Source organism: Lithobates pipiens, unplaced genomic scaffold (genome assembly GCF_037356315.1).
Source record: "Lithobates pipiens isolate NorthernLeopardFrog02 unplaced genomic scaffold, aLitPip1_a1.2 Scaffold_24, whole genome shotgun sequence".
Lineage (NCBI taxonomy): Eukaryota > Metazoa > Chordata > Amphibia > Anura > Ranidae > Lithobates > Lithobates pipiens.
This window is the reverse complement of record NW_027507786.1, coordinates 10,545,307-10,566,739: the sequence shown is the minus strand read 5'-3', so window position 1 is coordinate 10,566,739 and position 21,433 is coordinate 10,545,307. Positions and strand designations below refer to the sequence as shown.

Here is a 21,433-nt window from a genome sequence, read left to right as displayed (position 1 = left end):
TTTCTTAAAGCATTTTAGATGTGTATTACAAGCATTTTACAGCTTCAGGCACTTTGTTTAGCCAGTAGAAAGCACCGGGGGAGAGGAAATTGGGGGTGGAGAGCTGCAGTTTGAGCATTTTACAAGCGTTTTTCTGCTCAAGCAGGCATTTCTATCAAAGTCTATGGGGCCAAAAACACGTGCAATCTGCCAAAAAGAAACTCGTGTGTTTTGTTTGAGTGTCAGGCATTTTGCGTCAGGTGACGGAATGCTCAGATGGGAACAGCGGCCATTGAAATTAATGGGATTTAGCTTGTTGAGAGTTTTTTTAGTGCTATAAGCTTCCAGCAGAAAATTGCTCAGGTGTGAACAGGGCCTAAATGAACACAGTAAACGCACACACAACCGCTCGCGCCCGCACTCGTGCCCACACTCGCGCCCACACACCCACGCGCACACACACACCCCCCCCCCCCCACACTCACTCACACCCCCCCACACTCACACCCCCCACACTCACACCCCCCCACACTCACACCCCCCCACACTCACACCCCCCCACACTCACACCCCCCCACACTCACACCCCCCCACACTCACACCCCCCCACACACACACACCCCCACACTCACACACACTCACACACACACACCCCCCCACACTCACACACACACACCCCCCCACACTCACACACACACACCCCCCCACACACTCACACACACACACACCCCCCCACACTCACACACACACACCCCCCCCACACGCACTCACACCCCCTCGCACTCACACGCACGCACACGCACACTGTTCATAACTGCAGCACAATATAAACTGTCTACTATGCTTCAGTTTGTGAATGAACAGTAAGCCGCTCAAACATAGAGCACTTCCTATTCATTCACTGCCCCGTGCAGTTGAGGCTGCAGAGAAAGGCGTGTGTGTTTTGAGCTTTGGGGTGCACACCCTAATGCAATAGGCTTTCTTGGGAAGGTGCATGTGATCAGCACAGGGCCAATTGGGCACTTATAGAAGGTGCAAGACTGCTATATACTGCCGATGAGAAAAGGTATTTAGCAGTTTATATTTACTAAAATAATTGCATTTCTGTGTGCTGTGGGAGACCAGATATAGTGAATGCAGAGTCCTGGGTTTACTAACACTTTTTAATTCTCTTTCCCCTAGACTAAACAAGCATTTAAACCTTGTATTATGGTGGGGGGGGGGGGGCATTGCAAGCGTGTGTTTGTTGTTGGGTGGTGGTAGTTGGCGGCTGTTGTGGTTGGTTGTTGTTATATATTTTTTCCCATCCATGTCTCCATGCTTTTTGTTGAGAAATCAATTAGAAAACCGACTACTACCCAACCCTACTATAAACCCCCCCCCCCAGCATTTCTAACTGCAACCATCTTGAATAAGGGCAAATGGTTCATGTAGCATTTACTTCCTGGGATCTATCTGCCCTTAGCTCAGGCGGTGGTCTTAGCTCCGCAGACTGGAGGGTGTGCTTGGCTGACTGAGCCCCCTCCTGGGATGTATGACATCATTATGGCTCAGGCCAGAAGCCAGGAAGACATTAAAATGTGAAAAAAAAAAATCAAACATATAAAAAGAATAAATATTCTCTACCTTCCTTCTATTTACTAATACTAGCAGCATAAGGATTACAAATTGAAATTTTCTCCATGGGGGTTTTTTTTTTTTTAGCAGCAGAGTAAATAGATACGTTTTCTATACATATTATGTTTGTTAAATTGTACAAAAGATACAGTATTCTTTGTACATTTTAATAAACCTACTATTTCTATACATATTATCTAGTTATTTACTCTGCTGCTAAAAAAAAAAATAAAAACCCCCTAGGGGAACTTTCCCATTTTATAACCATTGGGGTGTGCAGCACCACCACCTCCCCTATAGGTCTCTTTCCCATGCCTTCCTGTATGTACTGGGTTTCCATTAGATGTCCCATTTCATATCTGGCCTTTTACTGGCTGGGAAAATGCTTGCATATAAATCCTGTAATCGTTACATTTACTTCACCTGTCATCATCAATAATCGTCTCTTCTCCATTTCCCAGCACTCCATCGCGTGGTGCAAGATCTGGAAGCAGCCACACAAAGATGAGTCTCCATGGTGCCAGCGGCGGTCACGAGCGATCACGCGACAGACGGCGATCGAGTGACCGGTCTCGGGATTCGTCCCACGAGAGAGGAGAGAGCCAGCTCACCCCGTGCATCCGAAATGTTACCTCGCCCACGCGGCAGCATCAGAGCGGTACGTTAGTGTGTTAAAAAAATGTTTCACTTAACACCCAGAAAAGCTGCCAGAAAATGTGCTCTGCAGAATCATTTTTTATTCCCCCCTCCCCCCAAAATGGGACTAACCCCTCCTATGCTTTTCAGGCAAGAAAGCTGCCATCTAAAACCCCCTACACACGTAAAAAGCATTTCAATTTGTATGCAATCAGGCAGGGCCTTGCATTACAAGAATTTGGTAAAGCTGAAGACCAAATTCTACAGAAAATCTAATGGTGTGTATGGGGCTTCAGCATCTGTTTGATTTGCAATTGCCATGGTGCTGCACATGTGATCATTGACTCCAGCAAGTTGATGGTTGCGTGGTTGAGAGTAGAAGCAAATGTGACTGTTACCATGCCGGGAATGTAACTGTTTCTTTAAAAAAAAAAAAAATTAAATCGATGGGTTTATTTCCACTTTAACCCTTTCTCTGCCAGGTCTGTGCGTCTTACAGACCTGTCAGCGGGTGGTTTTACACACAGCTACCGGGATTGTGTATATATTGTGTGTGTGTGTGTATATGTGTGTATATATATATATATATATATATATAAAGTAGTGAGTGTACAGCTTGTATAACAGTGTAAATTTCCCGTCCCCTCAAAATAACTCAACACACAGCCATTAATGTCTAAACCGCTTGCAACAAAAGGGAGTACACCCCTAAGAGAAAATGTCCAAATCGGGCCCAATTAGCCATTCTCCCTCCCCAGTGTCATGTGACTCCTTAGTGTTACAAGGTCTCAGGTGTAAATGGGGTGCAGGGGTGTTAAATTTGGTGTTATCGCTCTCACTCTTTCATACTGGTCACTGGAAGTTCAACATGGCACCTCATGGCAAAGAACACTCTGAGGATCTGAAAAAAATAATGGTTGCTCTACATAAAGATGGCCTAGGCTATAAGAAGATTGCCAAGACCCTGAAACTGAGCTGCAGCACGGTGGCCAATTCCATACAGCGGTATAACAGGACAGGTTCCCCTCAGAACAGGCTTCTCCATGGTCGACCAAAGAAGTTGAGGTCACGTGCTCAGCATCATATCCAGAGGTTGTCTTTGGGAAATGGACATATGAGTGCTGCCAGCATTGCTGCAGAGGCTGTAGGGGTGGGGGGGTCAGCCTGTCAGTGCTCAGACCATACGCCGTGCACTGCATCAAATTGGTCTGCATGGCTGTCGTCCCAGAAGGAAGCCTCCTCTAAAGATGATGCTGGAACCATGTCCTGTGGTCTGATGAGACCAAGATAAATGTATTTGGTGTCAGATGGTGACAGGCGTGTGTGGGGGCAACCAGGTGAGGAGTACAAAGACAAGTGTGTCTTGCCTACAGTCAAGCATGGTGGTGGGAGTGTCATGGTCTGGGGCTGCATGAGTGCTGCCGGCACTGGGGGGGCTACAGATCATTGAGGGAACCATGAATGCCAACATGTACTGTGACATACTGAAACAGAGCATGATCCCCTCCCTTCAGAGACTGAACCGCAGGGCAGTATTCCAACATGATAACCACCCCAAACACACCTCCAAGATGACCACTGCCTTGCTAAAGAAGCTGAGGGTAAAGGTGATGGACTGGCCAAGCATGTCTCCAGACCTAAACCCTATTGATCATCTGTGGGTTATCCTCAAACAGAAGGTGGAGGAGCGCAAGTTCTCTAACATCCACCAGCTCCGTGATGTCATCATGGAAGAGGGGAAGAGGACTCCAGTGACAACCTGTGAAGCTCTGGTTAACTCCATGCCCAAAAAAAAAATTGCATGCCAAATGTGGCATGTAAGGGGGTGAGGAGTCCTTAAAGCGGAACTTACACTTTTATTATTTTATTTTGTCAGAGACTTTACTACTGCTTTTAAACGTGCACAAAAGGGATTTTGGCAGCAAAAGGGTTAAAGCGGAACTAAAACCATCATTTTAACAGTTTCCCAAAACGGATTTGTTCAAGGCATGTCTTGAATGACTCCCAAAGATTCTGTCAACCAAACTGGCAACCCATCGAATGGCCAGTATTTTAACTGATCACACGGCAGCACCATGGCAACTGCAGATCAAACAGAGGCTAAGATGGCCGCTTCCATTGCTATAAAGGAGAGGAGGGTTTAGTTCTACCTTAATAATATGTAAATACAGATGATATGTAATGGTTTGTGTGCTACACATCTTGTAACATGTACATATTACATTTCGACATAACACTGCTTTGATTTATTTACTATGCAAAGTTTTTGCTTAAAGTGAGGACTCTTCTAATCCGTGTTTGTCTATAGTGGCTACAAAACATAACCCCAGTGCAATGTTAGAAAAGTGACAAGCCTTTTATGTAAAAAAAAAAAAAACTTGGTTGTGGTCTCCTTACTACTAACAGTCTTATTCATGTGGAAGAATTAATATTTTTTTTTGGACTCTAAACCACCACTAGATGACAGCATACAGCAGAATAATAGCAACCTGAATAGAACATACAACTACATTTAGATGGGACAGAACACTATATAAGTGCTAAAAAGATGGAAGGAGGAGGAGAGCTGAAGGAGTGGGGTGGGGTGAGTTGGGGTAGGGTAGGGCGAGTTGGGGCGAGGGTAGGGTAGGGCGAGTTGGGGTGAGGGTAGGGCGGGGTGAGGTAGGGCGAGTTGAGGTGAGGGTAGGGTAAGGTTTGGTGGAGTGGGATAAATGGAGCCAGACCAAGATGGGTGTTGAGCACTGCATCACTAGATCTAGGTGGGTCTGGGCTTGTTAATTTTTGCTACACCCATTTAAGTTCCCCTTGGGTACAAATAAGACAAGTAGATCTACTGTACCAAGATAATAGTCTAGTAATGTCTTAGCAAGTTTATAACTGAATAATTATTTAGCTTTTAGCATCTGAGCTCCTGAATCGGGGATTTCTGCGAATATTGGCCGATCTCCCTAACCAGAAATGAAGTCATTTAGTGCCGGTGCCGCCCCCACCATTGTCAGCCGCACCATGCTGTGGAGGAGGAATGGCTCCGATCGTTAATTCTTCCACATGTCCTCCATATGTCTGACTGTTGGAGGCTCGGGGGGAGCCCATAAACAAGTAGGTAGGCGTTCACAGAAGAAGTAGTTGCTTCTCGGGAACGTTATGTGGCTGGTGCGGACGCACACAGCGCTTTACTAAAGCAGTTCTGAACCCCTAAGCCATAAATTTGACAATGGATGCACAGATGAAGGCTTCGATCACATAGACAGTCTGCAGGGTACACCCGTGCGTGTGCCGTTTTTGCCCACCCAGGTATGTACAGGGGTTTGTGTGTCCCCCGTGCAGGCAGTTCCATGCCTTTAAGTTAGGATGCAGCAGCGGCTCACAATTTGACATCTATGCGGATGCACAGCCCTGAATGTAGACTGTGCATGCTGGGGACTATACACCCTCACGGATGTCTAATTTGAAGCAGCGGCTGTACCGGTGTCACTTAATTGTCAGGAAATGGACTACCTGCTTCGGGATGCATGGAACACCTGTATGGGCAAACACGGCCCTCACACGGGTGTACACTGTAGTACACGGGTGTGTACTGTAGTACGCCCCATATGAAGGGAAGTCAAAGGTTTCTGGCTGCATTGAAGTAGCTTGTTGCAGTCAATTATTTCAATGAGTTTAGAAGGTTGCATCTATTGTTCCATAATACAGCATCATTCTTCCAATCTACCAGTAGTATCAGTTGTTGGCTTTATTTATTTAAAGCAGAACTATAGGGGATTTTTTGTTTTTCATTTTGGCTAGAGTGAGGGAGGGTTATAACCCCTGTGAGGTTCCCAGCCCCCCTGTGTCTGTGTCCCATTGTGGAGATTTCCCTTCACTTCCTGTCCCATAGCCAAACTGGAAGTAAAAGGAAATCCCTGAAAATTAAGGGAATTCCTTAGGGACCCCCTTGTCACTAGAACTAGTGTCCCCATTGGATGATTTCCCATCTCATTACTTTTCTAGGGGCAACCCAAAATTTTGAGGTTTTCTTTTTATGCCGCGTACACACAACTAGATTTTTCGGCGGACTTCCATCAAATCGGATTTGTCTGCACACAATCACACCAAAGTCCGACGGATTCGAACGTGATGACGTACGACTGGACTAGAATAAGGAAGTTCATAGCCAGTAGCCAATAGCTGCCCTAGTGTCAGTTTTTGTTCGTCCGGACTAGCATACAGACAAACGGTATTTTTCGCCCGGACTCGAGTCCGTTGGAAAGATTTGAAACATGTTCTAAATCTAAAGTCTGTCTGATTTTTCGACAGCAAAGGTCCGATGAAGCCCACACATACGATCGAATTGTCCAATGGATTCGTTCCGTCGGATATTTTGCTTTCAAAGTCTGGCCGTGTGTACACGCCATTACTGTCCCTTTAAATTATTATGGTAAACAGGGTGAATCTCCTTTTTAATGGGGGAGCACAGACAGCAATAAACACCTGACAGGGGGTCTAATCCCGCTCCACTGTCCAAAACTGAAAAAAAAGATTTGCCTTTTTTAGTTATACATGCATTGAAGCTAAAGTTCGAAGTGCAATAACTTTGTATTAATCCGAACGTCATTGTCCCGACTAATCAGAATAAACCTTGTATGTGTTTGCTGCGGGTTACTGCACTGTTAAGAATACCCCGTTTATGTATTGCTGTTTGTATGGCTGTGCTGTCACCATGGTAACTGCATCATTTTTTACCAGTTTACATCACCAATATCACGTAGCATTGCAACGAGGATGTAACGGTCTCTTCTACCATTAACTTGCTGTGTGTTCTGCTCCTCTAATAGTCATTTGTCCTGATCTTTATATTGCCCCTGTCCCCGATCTGACAGCCCAGAGCGACTCTCGGGTGAGGATCGGGCTGGTTAGGGCATGCTCATCAGTGTTTGTGAAGGAAGCATCACCTGTGCTGAATTTTCAGCTTGTTGAATGTTTGTGTTATGGGACTGACCAGAAGAGGGGTGTGGAGTGTTATCTCCAAAATATAGGAAAACCCCACCCCCCCCCCCCCCACCCCTCACATCTTCAAACGGCGAGATTAGTGATCTAGTATGATAAAATCAATACATCTTTATTTGTACATGAAATCTTTTTTTTAGTTTGTTAATAATTGGTCCGTATCGACATGATAGAAATGCACAAAATGTAGAAGTAGAGCCCTAGTGGGCCAACGTGTTTCGTATAGATCCAGTGCTTCTTCAGGATACACAAGCTCTTTATATCAAGATACAATGGATACAGTATCTACAATAAAGAGAAAGGAATTACGAAATGGTACATAATACAATTGTACATAAAAAAAACATTGTGGAGAGGTACCAAGGCACAGATGAAGAAAGGAGAAGGGGGGGGGGGGGAAATGCCGCTGCCACCACCACATTTAAAAAAGTAATCTAAAAATTCCAATAAATATAGTCGCTGTTTTTAGGTGAGAGTATATGTCGGGTTTATGTGCATATCTGTCCTCCCAGATTGTTTTTTCCATCTCCCATTGGGGGGGGGGGGGGGGGGGGACGCATATGGACATAGACCAGACATATACTGTGACCCAAAAATACCGAATAATGGATTTATTTTAATTTTTTATTACTTTTTTAAACGTGGTGGTGGCATTTTTTCCCTCTCCTTTCTTCATCTGTGGCTTGCACCTCTCCATAATGTGTTTTTTATTTATTTTTTTATTTTTTATGTACAATTGTAATATGTACTATTTCGTAAATTATTTTCTTTTTATTGTAGGTACTGTACCCATTGTAGATACTGTATCCGTTGTAAAAAAAAAAAAGATTTCATGTTTAAATAAAGATGTATTGATTTTTATCATACTATATAACTTTTGTTTATTGTATGACATGCTTTCCCCCTACTCTAATCTCCCTGTTTGGAGCTATGGGGGGGGGGGTTCCTATTTTTTGGAGATAATGCTCCATTGGTACCTCTCCACAATGTGTTTTGTTTTTTGTTTTTGTTTTTTCCCTTTTATGTACAATTGTGATATGTAGTAATGTGTTGTACTATTTTTGTAAGTAATTATACTTTTTTATTTTTTTTATTTTTTGTACTACTCTTTTTTGTTAGCAGACTTCAATAGTAGGAGCTCAGATTACATACACAGCTGAACAAGTCAGAAGTGGGACATGCACCACTTTCTCTGTCCTCTGCAGATTTCCTCTGCGTGTTCAGCTATACTCCATCAAGTGAATAGGGCTCCCCCAACCACGGGCACTTGCGGGGATCAAAGGGTTAAAGCTGTCATTGTATTGTATCCCCGCCGCCTGTCAGTCGATCTTTAAAGAGCGTTTCGTAAGCGAATCGCTCTTCTGAGGGCACCGCTAATGTGAACAAGCCATAGATGAGAACGGTAAGATCTATCCATCCTCCACAAAATCTGAAACTCAGGTGTTTTATTTGAGACACCTACCTGGTGGTGAGCACAGCACATGCATGGTACTGCCATCCTGTGCTCTACTGCATGGCAGGGGTGAGTATGTTAGGGCATTTTTTCCTACATCTCCATGAGATGATAGAAGCCTGAAAGTATGCAAGATGTGTCTAAAAAAAAAATTTGGTAAGTGGTCCGATGCCTCAACAGCAGCATGGGCCAGGTGGAGCGCACATTCACATGGCTATCCAGGAACACGCCAAGAAGCACCACCTAGCGTGGAGTACACGTGAACATTGGGGTAAACCCACTGTGGGCAGTGGAATGTAGTCAGTGTGGGAGGTAGGGTCACCGTGCAATGGAGCAACGAGTGAACATCAAGTTCTGCTACAAATTGGGGAAAATGGCAACACATGAAATGTTGGTGCAATCGTATGGGGCAGAAGCCGTGAGCAGAAAATGTTTTTAAGACGCTTTTTTAGTGACGGGAAGGAAACGCCAAGTTCAGGTCAGCCGTTGCCAAGAACCCCAGACATGATCGAGTGAGCGCGACAAATGCTGGCACGAGATTGGCGACTTGACTCTACGATTGATGGTGGAGGAATTGGGCATTAGCAAGGACATTAGCAAGTGCCTTCGTCCACAGAGATTTGGGGAAGAGGAAGATAATCTGTTCCCGGTTTGTGCTGTACAAGCTGACAGACGAACAGAAGGCAAAACTGATGGAAACCTCTGGAGATTTCATTACAATGTGTGACCAGGATCCATCCTTTCTGCCAACCATTGTCACTGGAGATGAGACCTGGTGCTACCGATTCTATCCAGAATCCAAATGGCAATCCATGGAATGGCGTTCACGGTCTTCCCCACGACCCAAAAAAAAGGAGTCCAAGACCAACACAATATTGATCGCCTTTACCAACGATGGCATCTTCCATAAAGGGATCCAAGAATACGTGACATCGGTTCTGCAATTGATTACTAAAGGACAGTGTCCAGAAGCTTTACTAATGTTGCCAAAAGTGTTGTGAAGGATGCCGATTATTTTGAAGGCCAATATAGATAATTTGTATCTTCTGTTTTGTTTTTCTGATACCATTCCCCCAAGCTTTTTAGATGCACCTCATATTTAAAGGTCCATCAGGAATTTAGAAATGGCCCAGAAGCAGCAAGTGATGTTCTGACTAGGGCCATCCTGTCAGCCCGGGGCCCACCCCGACGCACGGATTTCTTCTTCTCCATACCTTTTTTATAGCTTTTTTCAAGGCCTGTGGTTCATGTTTATCTGTTAACAAAAGATTAATCAGACGCACTATAATAGAATGTGTGGCTCACCAGGAACATTTAGGCTTTGCCCAGGACTGCGAGGAGCCGATTATCATAAAAGCCGTTTGTTCTTTTCTCACATTTTTGATATATTACGCTATTCATTATTTGCTGGTCATGTTAGAGAAGCCTTGGAAATGATTTACCGGCAATACGGCCATTACCTCAATCTTGGCACGGAGTCCTGAGATGACCCCTCCAGCAATCCGATTTAAGAAGGTGGAAATATCTGCAATCGATAAGAATTGAGTCACTTTGTGCAGAGAGAGGAAGGGAAGAATCTGTTATTACAGCTGCCTGCATGGAATTTCATCGATGGCGCGGTCTTCTGTAGGTGATTAATGGCTTTAAAAGTGTTTTTCCTTGAGAATAAGGCCTTGTGGACACTGGACTTTTTCAGCCTCTAAATGCCCCTCTATATGTGGCCATGCACATAAAGGTGTTTAGAAGAGGCCAAAAAAAAAAAAAAAGTCATCACTTGTGTTCAGGAGAGGAGTGTTTGAGCAGGAAAAAAGCGCTTGACGCGCCTAAATTTGCCTGTAGAAAAGCAGCTTAAAAACGGCTAAAGCCGTGTTTTTGCAAATGCATTTAGGCACATTCAGCTCTTGAACATTCATTTCAATGGCCAGAATGAATTAATATTTTGGCCAATGGAATGAATGAACATCCAAATGCTTGATGCACTAAAACGCATTTGCAAAACACTGCATTAGTCGCGTGTTTTAAGCTGTTTTTTTTTTTTTGTGCACGAGGCCGAAGTCTGTAGTTGCGTTAAAGGCCAAGTTGACATTTTTCAAGAAAATGGCCTATGCAGTCAAGGAGCCCCCTTATTTGCTTCTTCCCGACTGCTCTATAGCCAAAAGACGGCTACAATGCGGCTTGCCAGTTCTGGGAGGACGTCCGTGGACATGCTTCCACGTGTGCAACTCCTTTTGGACACAACTGATCACAGATTGTGATAAAGGGACAATCGCAGAGGCCCTTTACCATTTGATCAGCTGTCTCCAAAACCGGAATTGCGGCATCTTAATCTACTTTTCCAGCCACTCAGTGTCTGCCAATCCCTCCGCTTGCCCGGCAAATTACTTTCAAACTACGAACAACAACTTGCAAAGCCATTTACAACTCTGCCCCCGAGTTACATCACCAATCTTGTCTCCAAATATCACTAAAAACCGTCTTCTCTGCTCCTCCCCAGGACCTCCTGCTTTCTAGCTCTCGTCTCTTCTTCCCATGTTTATCTCCACGACTTCTCTAGAGCTTCTCCCATCCTCTGGAACTCTGTCTTAACCTGTCTGGCTGCCTTTAGACGATCCCTGAAAACTCATCTCTTCAGGGAAGCCTATCATACTTCCACCTAAAATCTGAACTTTTAACTCCTCCATCAGTACATCCCCTCAGTTATAACCTTTTGTGGCACTTGCCCTATCCTATTAGATTGTAAGCTCTTATGAGCAGGGCCCTCTTAACCCTCTTGTATTTTTTTTATTGTATTGTAACTGTACTGTCTCCCTTTTAGACTGTAAAGCTCTGAACAAACTGTTGACGCTATATAAATCTTGTGTTATAACAATAATAATAATAATAATACTTAACCCTTCATTTGACAGGTAAGGTTGCTTCATATTTATTTCGGTTTTGGCTGTTTAGGTAACCTATTTGATGTAATAGTTTGCAAGAAAAGGCCTACCTGTGACTTGAATGGTCCTCCTGAAGTAAGTTCAATCTTCTGAGTGCCCCACACCGCTCTCACTTCCCCCTTCCTGCTGACCTATAGATTGCTACATAAGGAACCACTGAGAGCTGCATGGGACCCAGGAGATTGACGCTCTTGGTAGCCATCGGTTTCCCTTAGGACTTTGGGGGGCCATTTCCCAGCAATGAAGCAGCGTCAGAATGGATACTAGGAAAGAAAAGTATGCAAGCTCTTCTTTTTTTTAGGTTGCCTTTTGTGTAGCGTCTGGGTCGCTGTAATTGATATATCCTAGGCATTGCATTTTTCCAGTTCTGGTAGTATGAAATCTTCTATGTACTATAAAGACAAAACCATTTGTGGAGCAGTAAATTGATTAGGGAAATCCTAACGGACCCTGTGGAGAGCCCTTTTCCGTTCTCTAAGGAAGTAGAAATGTGCGGTTGGAAAGTTTTTGTTTCTCTTGGTTTATGATTCTTTTTAGACAGTACCTGATAACCTGCAGTGTCTCCCTAGGGCTGTCACTTGACACTCCACACCTTCCAGTGACCGTGCATTGAAACCGACACTAAATTTTCTTTTCTAGATCGAGAGAAGGAATATTGTTCCTCCCGGCCGAGCAGTCCCCGCCCTCAGAAAACCTCACCGAACGGTTCCAGTAGTAGTGTCGGAATGAGTAGCCGCAACAGTAGCCAGTCCAGTTCAGATGGGATCTGTAAGACCGCTGGGGAGATGGTGTTTGTTTACGATACGGTAAAAGAAGGTGCTCGGAACATACGCACCTCCGAGAGGGTCACGCTCATAGTCGACAACACCAGATTTGTTGTCGATCCGGCTATTTTCACGGCGCAGCCAAACACGATGTTGGGCAGGTTTGTATACCCTTATTTTATGTCTGTTGCTGTCTTGTTGGGTCATTTTGTATCGTCTGCGTTTGGCAGTCTTCCTGTATTACGACAATGACCCTAAAGAGGGATTCCGTAAAGATTTTAAAAACCTTAAGGGAAATGCCGGGTAGATTTTTTATTTTAAAATGTATTAAATTTAAATAAAAAATCTACGGTAATTTATAAAGAAATTTTATAATACTTTACATTTTAACAAAATGTATTAAAACGTATTAAATTTATGAAACCTTTAAAAAAAATTAAAAATAAAATTTTGTATCCAATGCAATAACCACCTAATGTTTTTTTTAAAACAATCCTGGTTTAGCTACCAGAAATTATCCCACAGCAGAAATTAGACTGAGTGGGATGTTGTACATTCTGAGCCAGTAAGGCTGATGGCAGCCTCACTTGTTTTAGGAACTGGTAGTTGGAGGGGAGAGGAGCTTGGGGAGCATTTCACCTCTCCGAGGCGCATTCATAGATGAGGAGAGACCAAGGGCGGGATCTAAATGTAGCATTAAAATGTATTTATTGGAGTGAAACGACAATTGGCATAAAGTCCATAAGTAGTACATCCGGGCGACTTCTTGCTGGCCTCAGAAACTTGATGCAGAACCTCTATACAGACTGAAGTAGCTCTAGGTCAGGGGTCTCAAACTGGTGGCCCTCCAGCTGTTGCAGAACTAAAAGTCCTATCCTCTGCTTGAGGGAGTCATGCTTGTAACTGTCAACCTCATGGGACTTGTAGTTTCACAACAGCTGGAGGGCCAGTTCGAGACCCCTGCTCTAGGTGAACAGATAAGGAGAGAGCAGGGGCGCAATCTGAGTGTAGCATATAAACCTATTCACTGGAGTGAAAGGACAATTGGGAACTCGCATAATACAGTTAAAAACACTGGCTCATCAGAAAAATTGGGCCCCCTGATGGAAGTCCTCAGTACAGCAGGGCACCCTGGATTCAGACACACAATGGGTAGGCTGGTGGAGCCACCTGTAGGGCCAAGAAGATACACCAGGTAGCGCCAGACTAAGTGTAGTCTATGCATACAATGGTGGGTTGTTATAGCTTGGCAACGCACATTGTCACTCTATATGCACCCACCATTGTTTGTATATAGTACACTTAGACTGGCCGGCCTTGATGACTTCACCAGCCTACCTATTGTGTTTGTCTGGATCCAGATGCCCTGCTGTGCTGAGGACTTCCACCAGAGGCCCCAGTCTTTCTGAAGAGCCAGTGTATTTAACTGTATTATGTGAGTTGCCAATTTTTCCTTTCGCTCCAATGCTACACTTAGATGGTGCTCTCCTTTTTTACTCACCTAGAGCTACTTCACTCTCTATAGAGGTGCTGCATCAAGTGTCTGAGGCCAGCAAGCAGTCTCCCCGTATGTTCTAATTGGACTTATGGACTTTTTGCTATACTCATTTTACTGGTGTACACACACCACTATTGTGCCATATACGCCTTTCCAGGAATGTCCATAGCCTAGAGAGCAGGCAGCTGCTGGGGGAAAAAGAGACCGGATAATGTGAACTTAATGATGGCGTCGCACTAAAAGCTGTGCACTATGCCACAGCGAGACTACCTTAAGCAGTACATGGCAGGAGTTCATATGTGCTCACTATACCCAGAAATACCCAGTATTTTGCATTGCCTGAGGTAGGGGAAGGGTAGTGGGAAACTCTGGGAGAGTTGAGTATTGGGCCAGGGGGCTTTTAACAGACCCAGAATAGGCAACTTGATAGTGCTTTCTTTAAAGCAAACCTGGTAGCTATTATAAACGGATAGCAAGCCTGGAGGCCACTAAATGCCTAATATTTCCTTAAGAGACAGAAATCCCTCCTCTGTGCTCCTCTAAGACTAGTTGTGATTATTAGGGGCCTGACTTCAGGACTAACCTCACTAACTACCATACCCCTGTTTGCTCCTATTGGCCATTTAGGAAATTTACTTGGGCAAGGGTGTATACAAAGTAGACAGAAGGTCTCAGAACCAAAGAGGAGGGCCTTTTGACTTGCAGAGGTATAATATGGGCATCTTGTAGTATATGCACTTAACATAGGACGTTTAAGTTTAATGTTGCCCCATTAAGAGTTAAAAACAGTCCAAATAACAGTGTGCTGCAATAGTAGAGCTCTTAAACGTCAAATCTTCAGCAGCCCCGTGTGTTCTGGTGTATGTGGCAGGAACGCAGGCTTCTGACACTCCAGGAAGTGTCAAATGCCAAAGAAACCGACTCGGGGGACGTACAACGCAGGACGTGGGTGATGTGAGTATAAGGAATAAAATGCGTAGTGCTGGAAAGATGGGTATGCACTAATGGCTACTAAACAAAGTCCATGAATATAAAGTCTATATAAAGGAGTATGCATAACTATGCAACATCAGTGGCAGGTCCCCCATAGAGCAGTGATGGTGAACCTTGGCACCCCAGATGTTTTGGAACTACATTTCCGATGATGCTCAAGCACTCTGCAGTGTAGTGGAGCATCATGGGAAATGTAGTTTCAAAACATCTGGGGTGTCGAGGTTCACCATCACTGCCATGGAGTGAAGAAATGACCATGTGGAAAAACAAAAAGGAACCTCCAGGGCGCCGGACTAAGTGTAGCCCGTAAAACCGAATGGATTTATTAAAAGTCAGTTGGCAACTTGCATAGATAGCGACCAAGTAGGCATATCTGTATATCTGGAGCAGAAGTATAATGGTGTCCCCATACTCATCTGGAGAAGGTTCCAAGAGGCTTGGGGCTCCTGAAGCGGACATTCCTGCCCAGGAGCCCCAAGTCGATCAGGACTTCCCCCAGATAACATTGGGACACATTTTTGCATCTGCCCCAGATAGCGAGCAAGTAGGTATATCTGGGGCAGATGTATAAGGGTGTCCCAACGTTATCTGGAGAAGGTTTCTGAGAGGCTTGGGGCTCGTGGGCGGGCACACCTGCATCAGAAACCCAACCATCTCTGGACCTTCTCCAGATGAACTTGGTGACACCCTTATAAATTTGCACCAGATATACAGATATGCCTACTTGCTCGCTATCTATGTAAGCTGCCAACTGACTTTTAATCCATTCAAATTTTACCTGCTATGCTTAGTCTGACGCCCCAGTGTGTTCCTCTTTGAGGTGAGTATAAGACCTCTTCTCTTGCCGGGAACTGTTATTTGGATTATTTTTCTCTGACAAGATGGCATTAAAATGGGCGAAGGGTTCAGTTTTTACAAATGGTTTCACTCCTTTACTTTTATTTATCCATGAGATGAGCGCTTAGTCTCTGTGCGTTGTGTCCCCTGCGTGTCCTTCACACTGGTTGAAATCTGCTGCTCTCGTTGTTCAGGATGTTTGGATCCGGCAGAGAACATAATTTCACTCGTCCCAATGACAAAGGAGAGTTTGAAGTGGCAGAAGGAATCGGCTCCACTGTGTTCCGGGCGATCCTGGTGAGATGTTTGGCCTTAGCAGCCTGGTCTGTTGTCGTTTATTTTCCAGCACTCTAATTATCCCACCTCTGACTGGATCTCTTTCCATTCATCTGTCACTCTATAACACTCCTGCTGAGTCTGTCACTTTCTCAATGTCTGCATTTTTACGTCACTAAACTGTCCGTCGTTTTGACTTTCAAAATACCTTCATGTGTGCATTTTTGTTTCAGTAGGAGCAGTTCATTTTAAAAGTTTAAGTCCTGCCTACATGCAGGTATACTATATGACCAATTGTTTTGTTGGCCCCTGACCATTGCCGCTTTATGAGCTTGTTCGATATCCCTTTCAAAAACCATTGCATCTTGGCACATAACAGCCTCTGCTTTTCTGGGAAGACTTTCCATGGAATTTTGGAGGTTGTCTATGGGAATTTGTGCCCATGTGAGGTCAGGTACTGATGAGAAGACCTGGCTCACAACTGGCTTTGTTCTGTGGGATTGAGGTTGGGGCTCAATTTCCTCCACACCAAAACCGTTATCCCATGTCCTTTTGGTTCTGGCTTTGTACCTAGAGGTACAGTCATGCTGAAACGCAAAACTTACCGCAGGTTTGGAAGAGAGCAATTGTTTAAAATGTCTTTGTATGCTATAGCACTAACTATACCCTTCACTGGAAACACCTGAAGTCATCTAGAGGGGGTGTTCACATACATTTGTCCATAAAAGTTGTGTTGGTCGTGCCTACATATTTTGGCTATATAGCATACTCCACTGTGTCTGCTGTTGCCCTAACTTGACAGAAACCTTGTGCGTTTCTAATTTTGTTTTCCTTGGTTACCAGGGTCCTGACTCCCAGGCTAAGCCCCTCTTGCCCTCTGTCCAAAAACAGTGTCCTAATTGCCTGAAATGTTCTCATTGGACAGAGGAAATGGCAGTTGGCAGTGGTTTAGCCAAGTACTCAGTTGGCCATGGTTTAGTCGAGTATTCAGGCCTGACAATAGGCCATGATTTAGCCAAGTAGTCGGGAGTTCTTGTTCGGCCATAGTTTAGCCAAGTAGTCGGGAGTGGTGGTTGGGTATAGTTTAGCCAAGTAGTTTTGGAATGGCTGTTGGCCATGGTTCAGCTTAGTAGTTTGGGAATGGTGGTTGGCTATGGTTCAGCTTAGTAGTTTGGGAATGGCGCTTGGCCATGGTTCAGCTTAGTAGTTTGGGAATTGGCGTTTGGCCATGGTTCAGCTTAGTAGTTTGGGAATGGCGGTTGGCCATGGTTCAGCTTATGCCGTGTACGGCCGGACCGGACTTTTCGACAGACTAGGTCCGACGGTCTTCACGACGGACTTTCGGCAGAGGTCCGATGGACTTTCTGAACGAGTGGACTTGGCCACACACAACTGGACTAAGTCCGTTCGAAAGTCCGTTCATTTTGAACGTGATGACGTAAACGGGACTAAACAAGGAAGTTCAATAGCCAGTAGCCTATAGCTGCCCTTGCGTCATATTTGGTGTATTGGACTAGCACACAAACTGTTTTCCCAATTTTTAGTCCGTCGGATAGATTTGAAACGTTCTATTTCTAGGTCTGTTGGATTTTTTTTTTTTTTTTTTTTTTAAGCAGTCGGACTAGCCCACACACGATCTGATTGTCTGAAGGACTGATCCCGCTGGGACCTAGTCTGCCGGAAAGTCCGGTGGTGTGTACACGGCATTAGTAGTTTGAAATGGTGCTTGGCCATGGTTCAGCTTAATAGTTTGGGAATGGCAGTTGGCCATGGTTCAGCTTAGTAGTTTGTGAATGTTGTTTGACCATGATTCAGCTTGGTAGTTTGGGAATGGCGGTTGGCCATGGTTCAGCTTAGTAGTCTGGAATGGCAGTTGGCCATGGTTCAGGTTTAGTAGTTTGGGAATGGCGGTTGGCCATGGTTCAGCTTAGTAGTCTGGAATGGCAGTTGGCCATGGTTCAGGTTTAGTAGTTTGGGAATGGCGGTTGGCCATGGTTCAGCTTTAGTAGTTTGGGAATGGCGGTTGGCCATGGTTCAGCTTAGTAGTTTGTGAATGGTGTTTGGCCATGATTCAGCTTGGTAGTTGGGAATGGCAGTTGGCCATGGTTCATCCGAGTAGTCAGGGAAGGCAAACCATTTCACAAAGTACTGTCAAGCGAAGAGATACGCAGAGGAATTATGTTTGCAAGAAGGTAAATGGCAAGGGCCTTATCATACCTTCTTATAAGTTTCAGTGGTACATTGGAAGTGACTGAGAAGCAGCACAAGGAGCCAGTCAGTTCTGTAGTGCTCATGTGCCGATAAGGCTTCTCCTTTCACTGTCCAATCACCAGCTGGGGGACAAGCTCTGTAAATATTAACTGCAGCAGAGAAAATTAGTCTCCAGCTAGACAGGTCTGTGCTGTGAGGCGGAGCATTGTAATTCTCTAGTCTGAATGGACAGAAAAACTGAGCCACTGTCTGGTAACACTTTGCATATTCTGTATGCATTTCATTTGTGTAGATGGCAGTTTACCCGGTTCACCCTTTTTATTGTACATTTCCATGTAGTAGATAAAATACAAGTATTTTCTAATATTGGTGTATTTTCATCAAAACTAAGAACTAATGGAAGGCTCTGACAGCTTCTCAGCACCTGGTTATTTATCATCATGTTTTTCATTCTGCGGCAGGCGAAACAACCTACATTTATGTTTAGAAACCCTTCTGAGACCTTTTTGCTGCAATCATCATTCTGTAGTTATTTCCGGCAGTTCACCATCCTGTTTTTTATTTTTTATTTTTTTTTATTTTGTTGTTATGCTGCTGCGTCATAAACTGCTGTTTCACTCAAGTACGTTGTGGTGCATCTGAAGAAAAATTATATTTTTGTAGAATGGCTCAGAATGCGGTGGTGCAGCTTTGTGTGAGGTGTGTGTGTGTGTGAGGTGTGTGTGTGTGTGTGTGTAAAATACATATATACACACATATATATGTATGTGTGTGTATTTATATATATATATATATATATATATATATATATATATATATATAATATTATAAAAAAAAAAGTGTGTGTGTAATATAGTGTTTGTCTAGGTCTGAGCACTTAGCTGTGCTGGAGACACTTCATTCCTGAGTCACTGAGCTCTGTTCCCTGACTGCTGATGCCAGCATCTCTTATTGCTGCAGTGATATGCTAATCAATATAGATTCTGCTTCTCTTTATTGTCCAATGCCTGGTATACACGCACTGTCCTTGCTGCAAGGAACTGCCGTATCGCTGGAGACTTCTTCCGTACAGCAGGAACCCGGGGTAATGTAATTAGTCAGGCTGAAAAAACACAAAGATACTCCCAATCCAATTTTTTTTTTTTTAACTGGGTAACAAACATGGTTTACTGATTAGCACTGCGGTGTTCTACATTAGAGTTATGGCTTTCTGATCCGGATCGCCATCTGCTTGGAGTTTGTATATTATCCCCTCCTGGTGCAACAGTATCCTTCCACATTCTGAGAAGTACTGGTAGATGGGCCTTAAGTCTAATTAGCCCAAGTTGTGCGTGTCCGTAAAATTTATAGGGTTCATTCACACCAATAAGCTTCTATTAAAGTGGTTGTAAGTCTCAGACATGAAATATGAACATAGCATATCCCTCTATAGTATGTACTTTCCTCAATCTGGAGCACTACGTGTCATTTCTTTCTGCTGCTTCATTCCTCAGCATGAATGGTTTTCCTGACACCAAGAGATAAAAAAGGTGACAGTTGACGTGTGAAGGGAGGTGTGTTCCTTCCCTCCATTCAGCTTTCAGAGCTCTCCTCACTAAGCTCTGCAGAGTGCAATTTCAGTTCCCGAACCCCCTCCCCCCCCCCCCCCCCCCCCCCCCGTTTTCTGAAATCTCATTCAAGCAGTATAAGTTCTAGACTTTAACAGAGCAAAGAAGAAAAGAAGACTGCAGATAAACATATATAGCATATGTATGTGTGTGTGTGAATGTATGATGTTTGTTTCATCTGTATTACCTGAGTCCAGTCACACTTCACTGGGTATATGTAAGGGTTTAAAACATGCATAACACGGGTGTTGCAATGTGTGGATAAAATGCATCACAGTGATTTTTTTCCCCCCTCTTTTTACTTAAAGCGGAACTTCACCCAAAAGGGTATGCTTGCACCACCCCTCCTCTTCTCCAGTGCCACATTTGGCACTTTTTGGGGAGGGGGTGGGGGTACCTGGTTTTGACAGGTATGCACTCCAACTTCTGGCTCAAATCGCCACAACGATCTGAGCCAGGAGTTTGGCCCCTCCTCTACCCCCCCCCCCTCCTCCCCAGGGGCCATTCACTAGGCACAGCACGACTCGCGCATGTGCAGTAGGAAACTGGCTGTGAAGCTGCATGTCTTCACTTCCTTTTTCCCTTACTAGTGATGGTGGCGCCTGAACCCAAAGCCGATAGAAGAATTGGCTCCGGTGAGGACGTTACTGGATCCTGGGACAGGTAAGTGTCCTTACATTAAGTCAGCAGCTATAGTATTTAAAGCCACTTTTAAAGAGGAGCTCCAGGCTCCTCCAGAAATTAAGCCAGCAGCTACAAAGTGGGACTTTTTTTTATTTTTTTATACCTTTTTTTTTATTTTTTTTAGGGTAAAAAAATTGTCCCAGTGTTTGTAACACCCTCTCACCCTTCTTTAAACCTAACTGGAGTCCTGTCTCCATCCAGCATTTTGCCCATCTGCAGCGGCTCTCTGCTCACAGAGGCAGCAGTGGAAGCCATTTGCTCCTGGCTCCTGCTGCTGTGAATGAAATTGTGGGGTGGAGCTAAGCCACACTGCATCAATCGATGCACACAGCTCTGCTCAGGATCAATGTAGGAGAAAACAGCAGGAGCTGAGGTCAGTATCAAATAAAAATCACTTAATTAAAATAAGCAGCAGACTTGCATTGAAGTTGCATGGATAATGGAACACCTGAGACCAAGCAGCTGTGATCAGTGTGAGGCTGTAGGCATCACTGAGCAGAGACTGAGGATGACGGGGAGCCAGCCAGCTCAAGGTATGGCTATTAGCAGCGGCTTTCTCAGTTGCTCACGAGGATGACAGCTGTCAAAATGCCTGGTGGATGTCGGGAGAGGGGGTGTGCATGACGTGTTTATTTTTAGGTGCATTTGAAAAAGAGGGCGAAGTCCCTGAAAACGCGTCACACTGATCACAGCTGCTTGGTCTCAGGTGTTCCCTATCCCTGCTGTTTTATGCTAACTTCAATGTAAGTGTGCTACTTATTTTGAATAAAGTGATATTATTTTATTTTTTTGTTGGAGTTGCAAAGATTCCAGTCTGTCACTTCTACTCAGCCACCCATCCAATTGCCTCATCCCTTCCTCTACCCTGTTGGTCTACAGATGAAAGTTCCAATAGACCACGTGACTCTGCATATCTCCTAGGAAAGCCGTATGTACTGTGTACTTGTACATACTTT

The 21,433-nt window shown here is 44.4% G+C and overlaps 1 protein-coding gene across 1 annotated transcript in view; it reads left to right on the top strand.

Annotated features, from left to right (window-relative positions):
- The window catches only part of BTBD10 (BTB domain containing 10), a gene marked incomplete in the record, with an annotated part of 137,246 nt that overhangs the window by 109,753 nt on the left and 6,060 nt on the right, over positions 1–21,433 (top strand). The window contains 3 exon segments of the mRNA XM_077453602.1: positions 2,058–2,254; positions 12,247–12,532; positions 15,894–15,996. Coding sequence (XP_077309728.1) covers positions 2,058–2,254; positions 12,247–12,532; positions 15,894–15,996 — 586 coding nt within the window.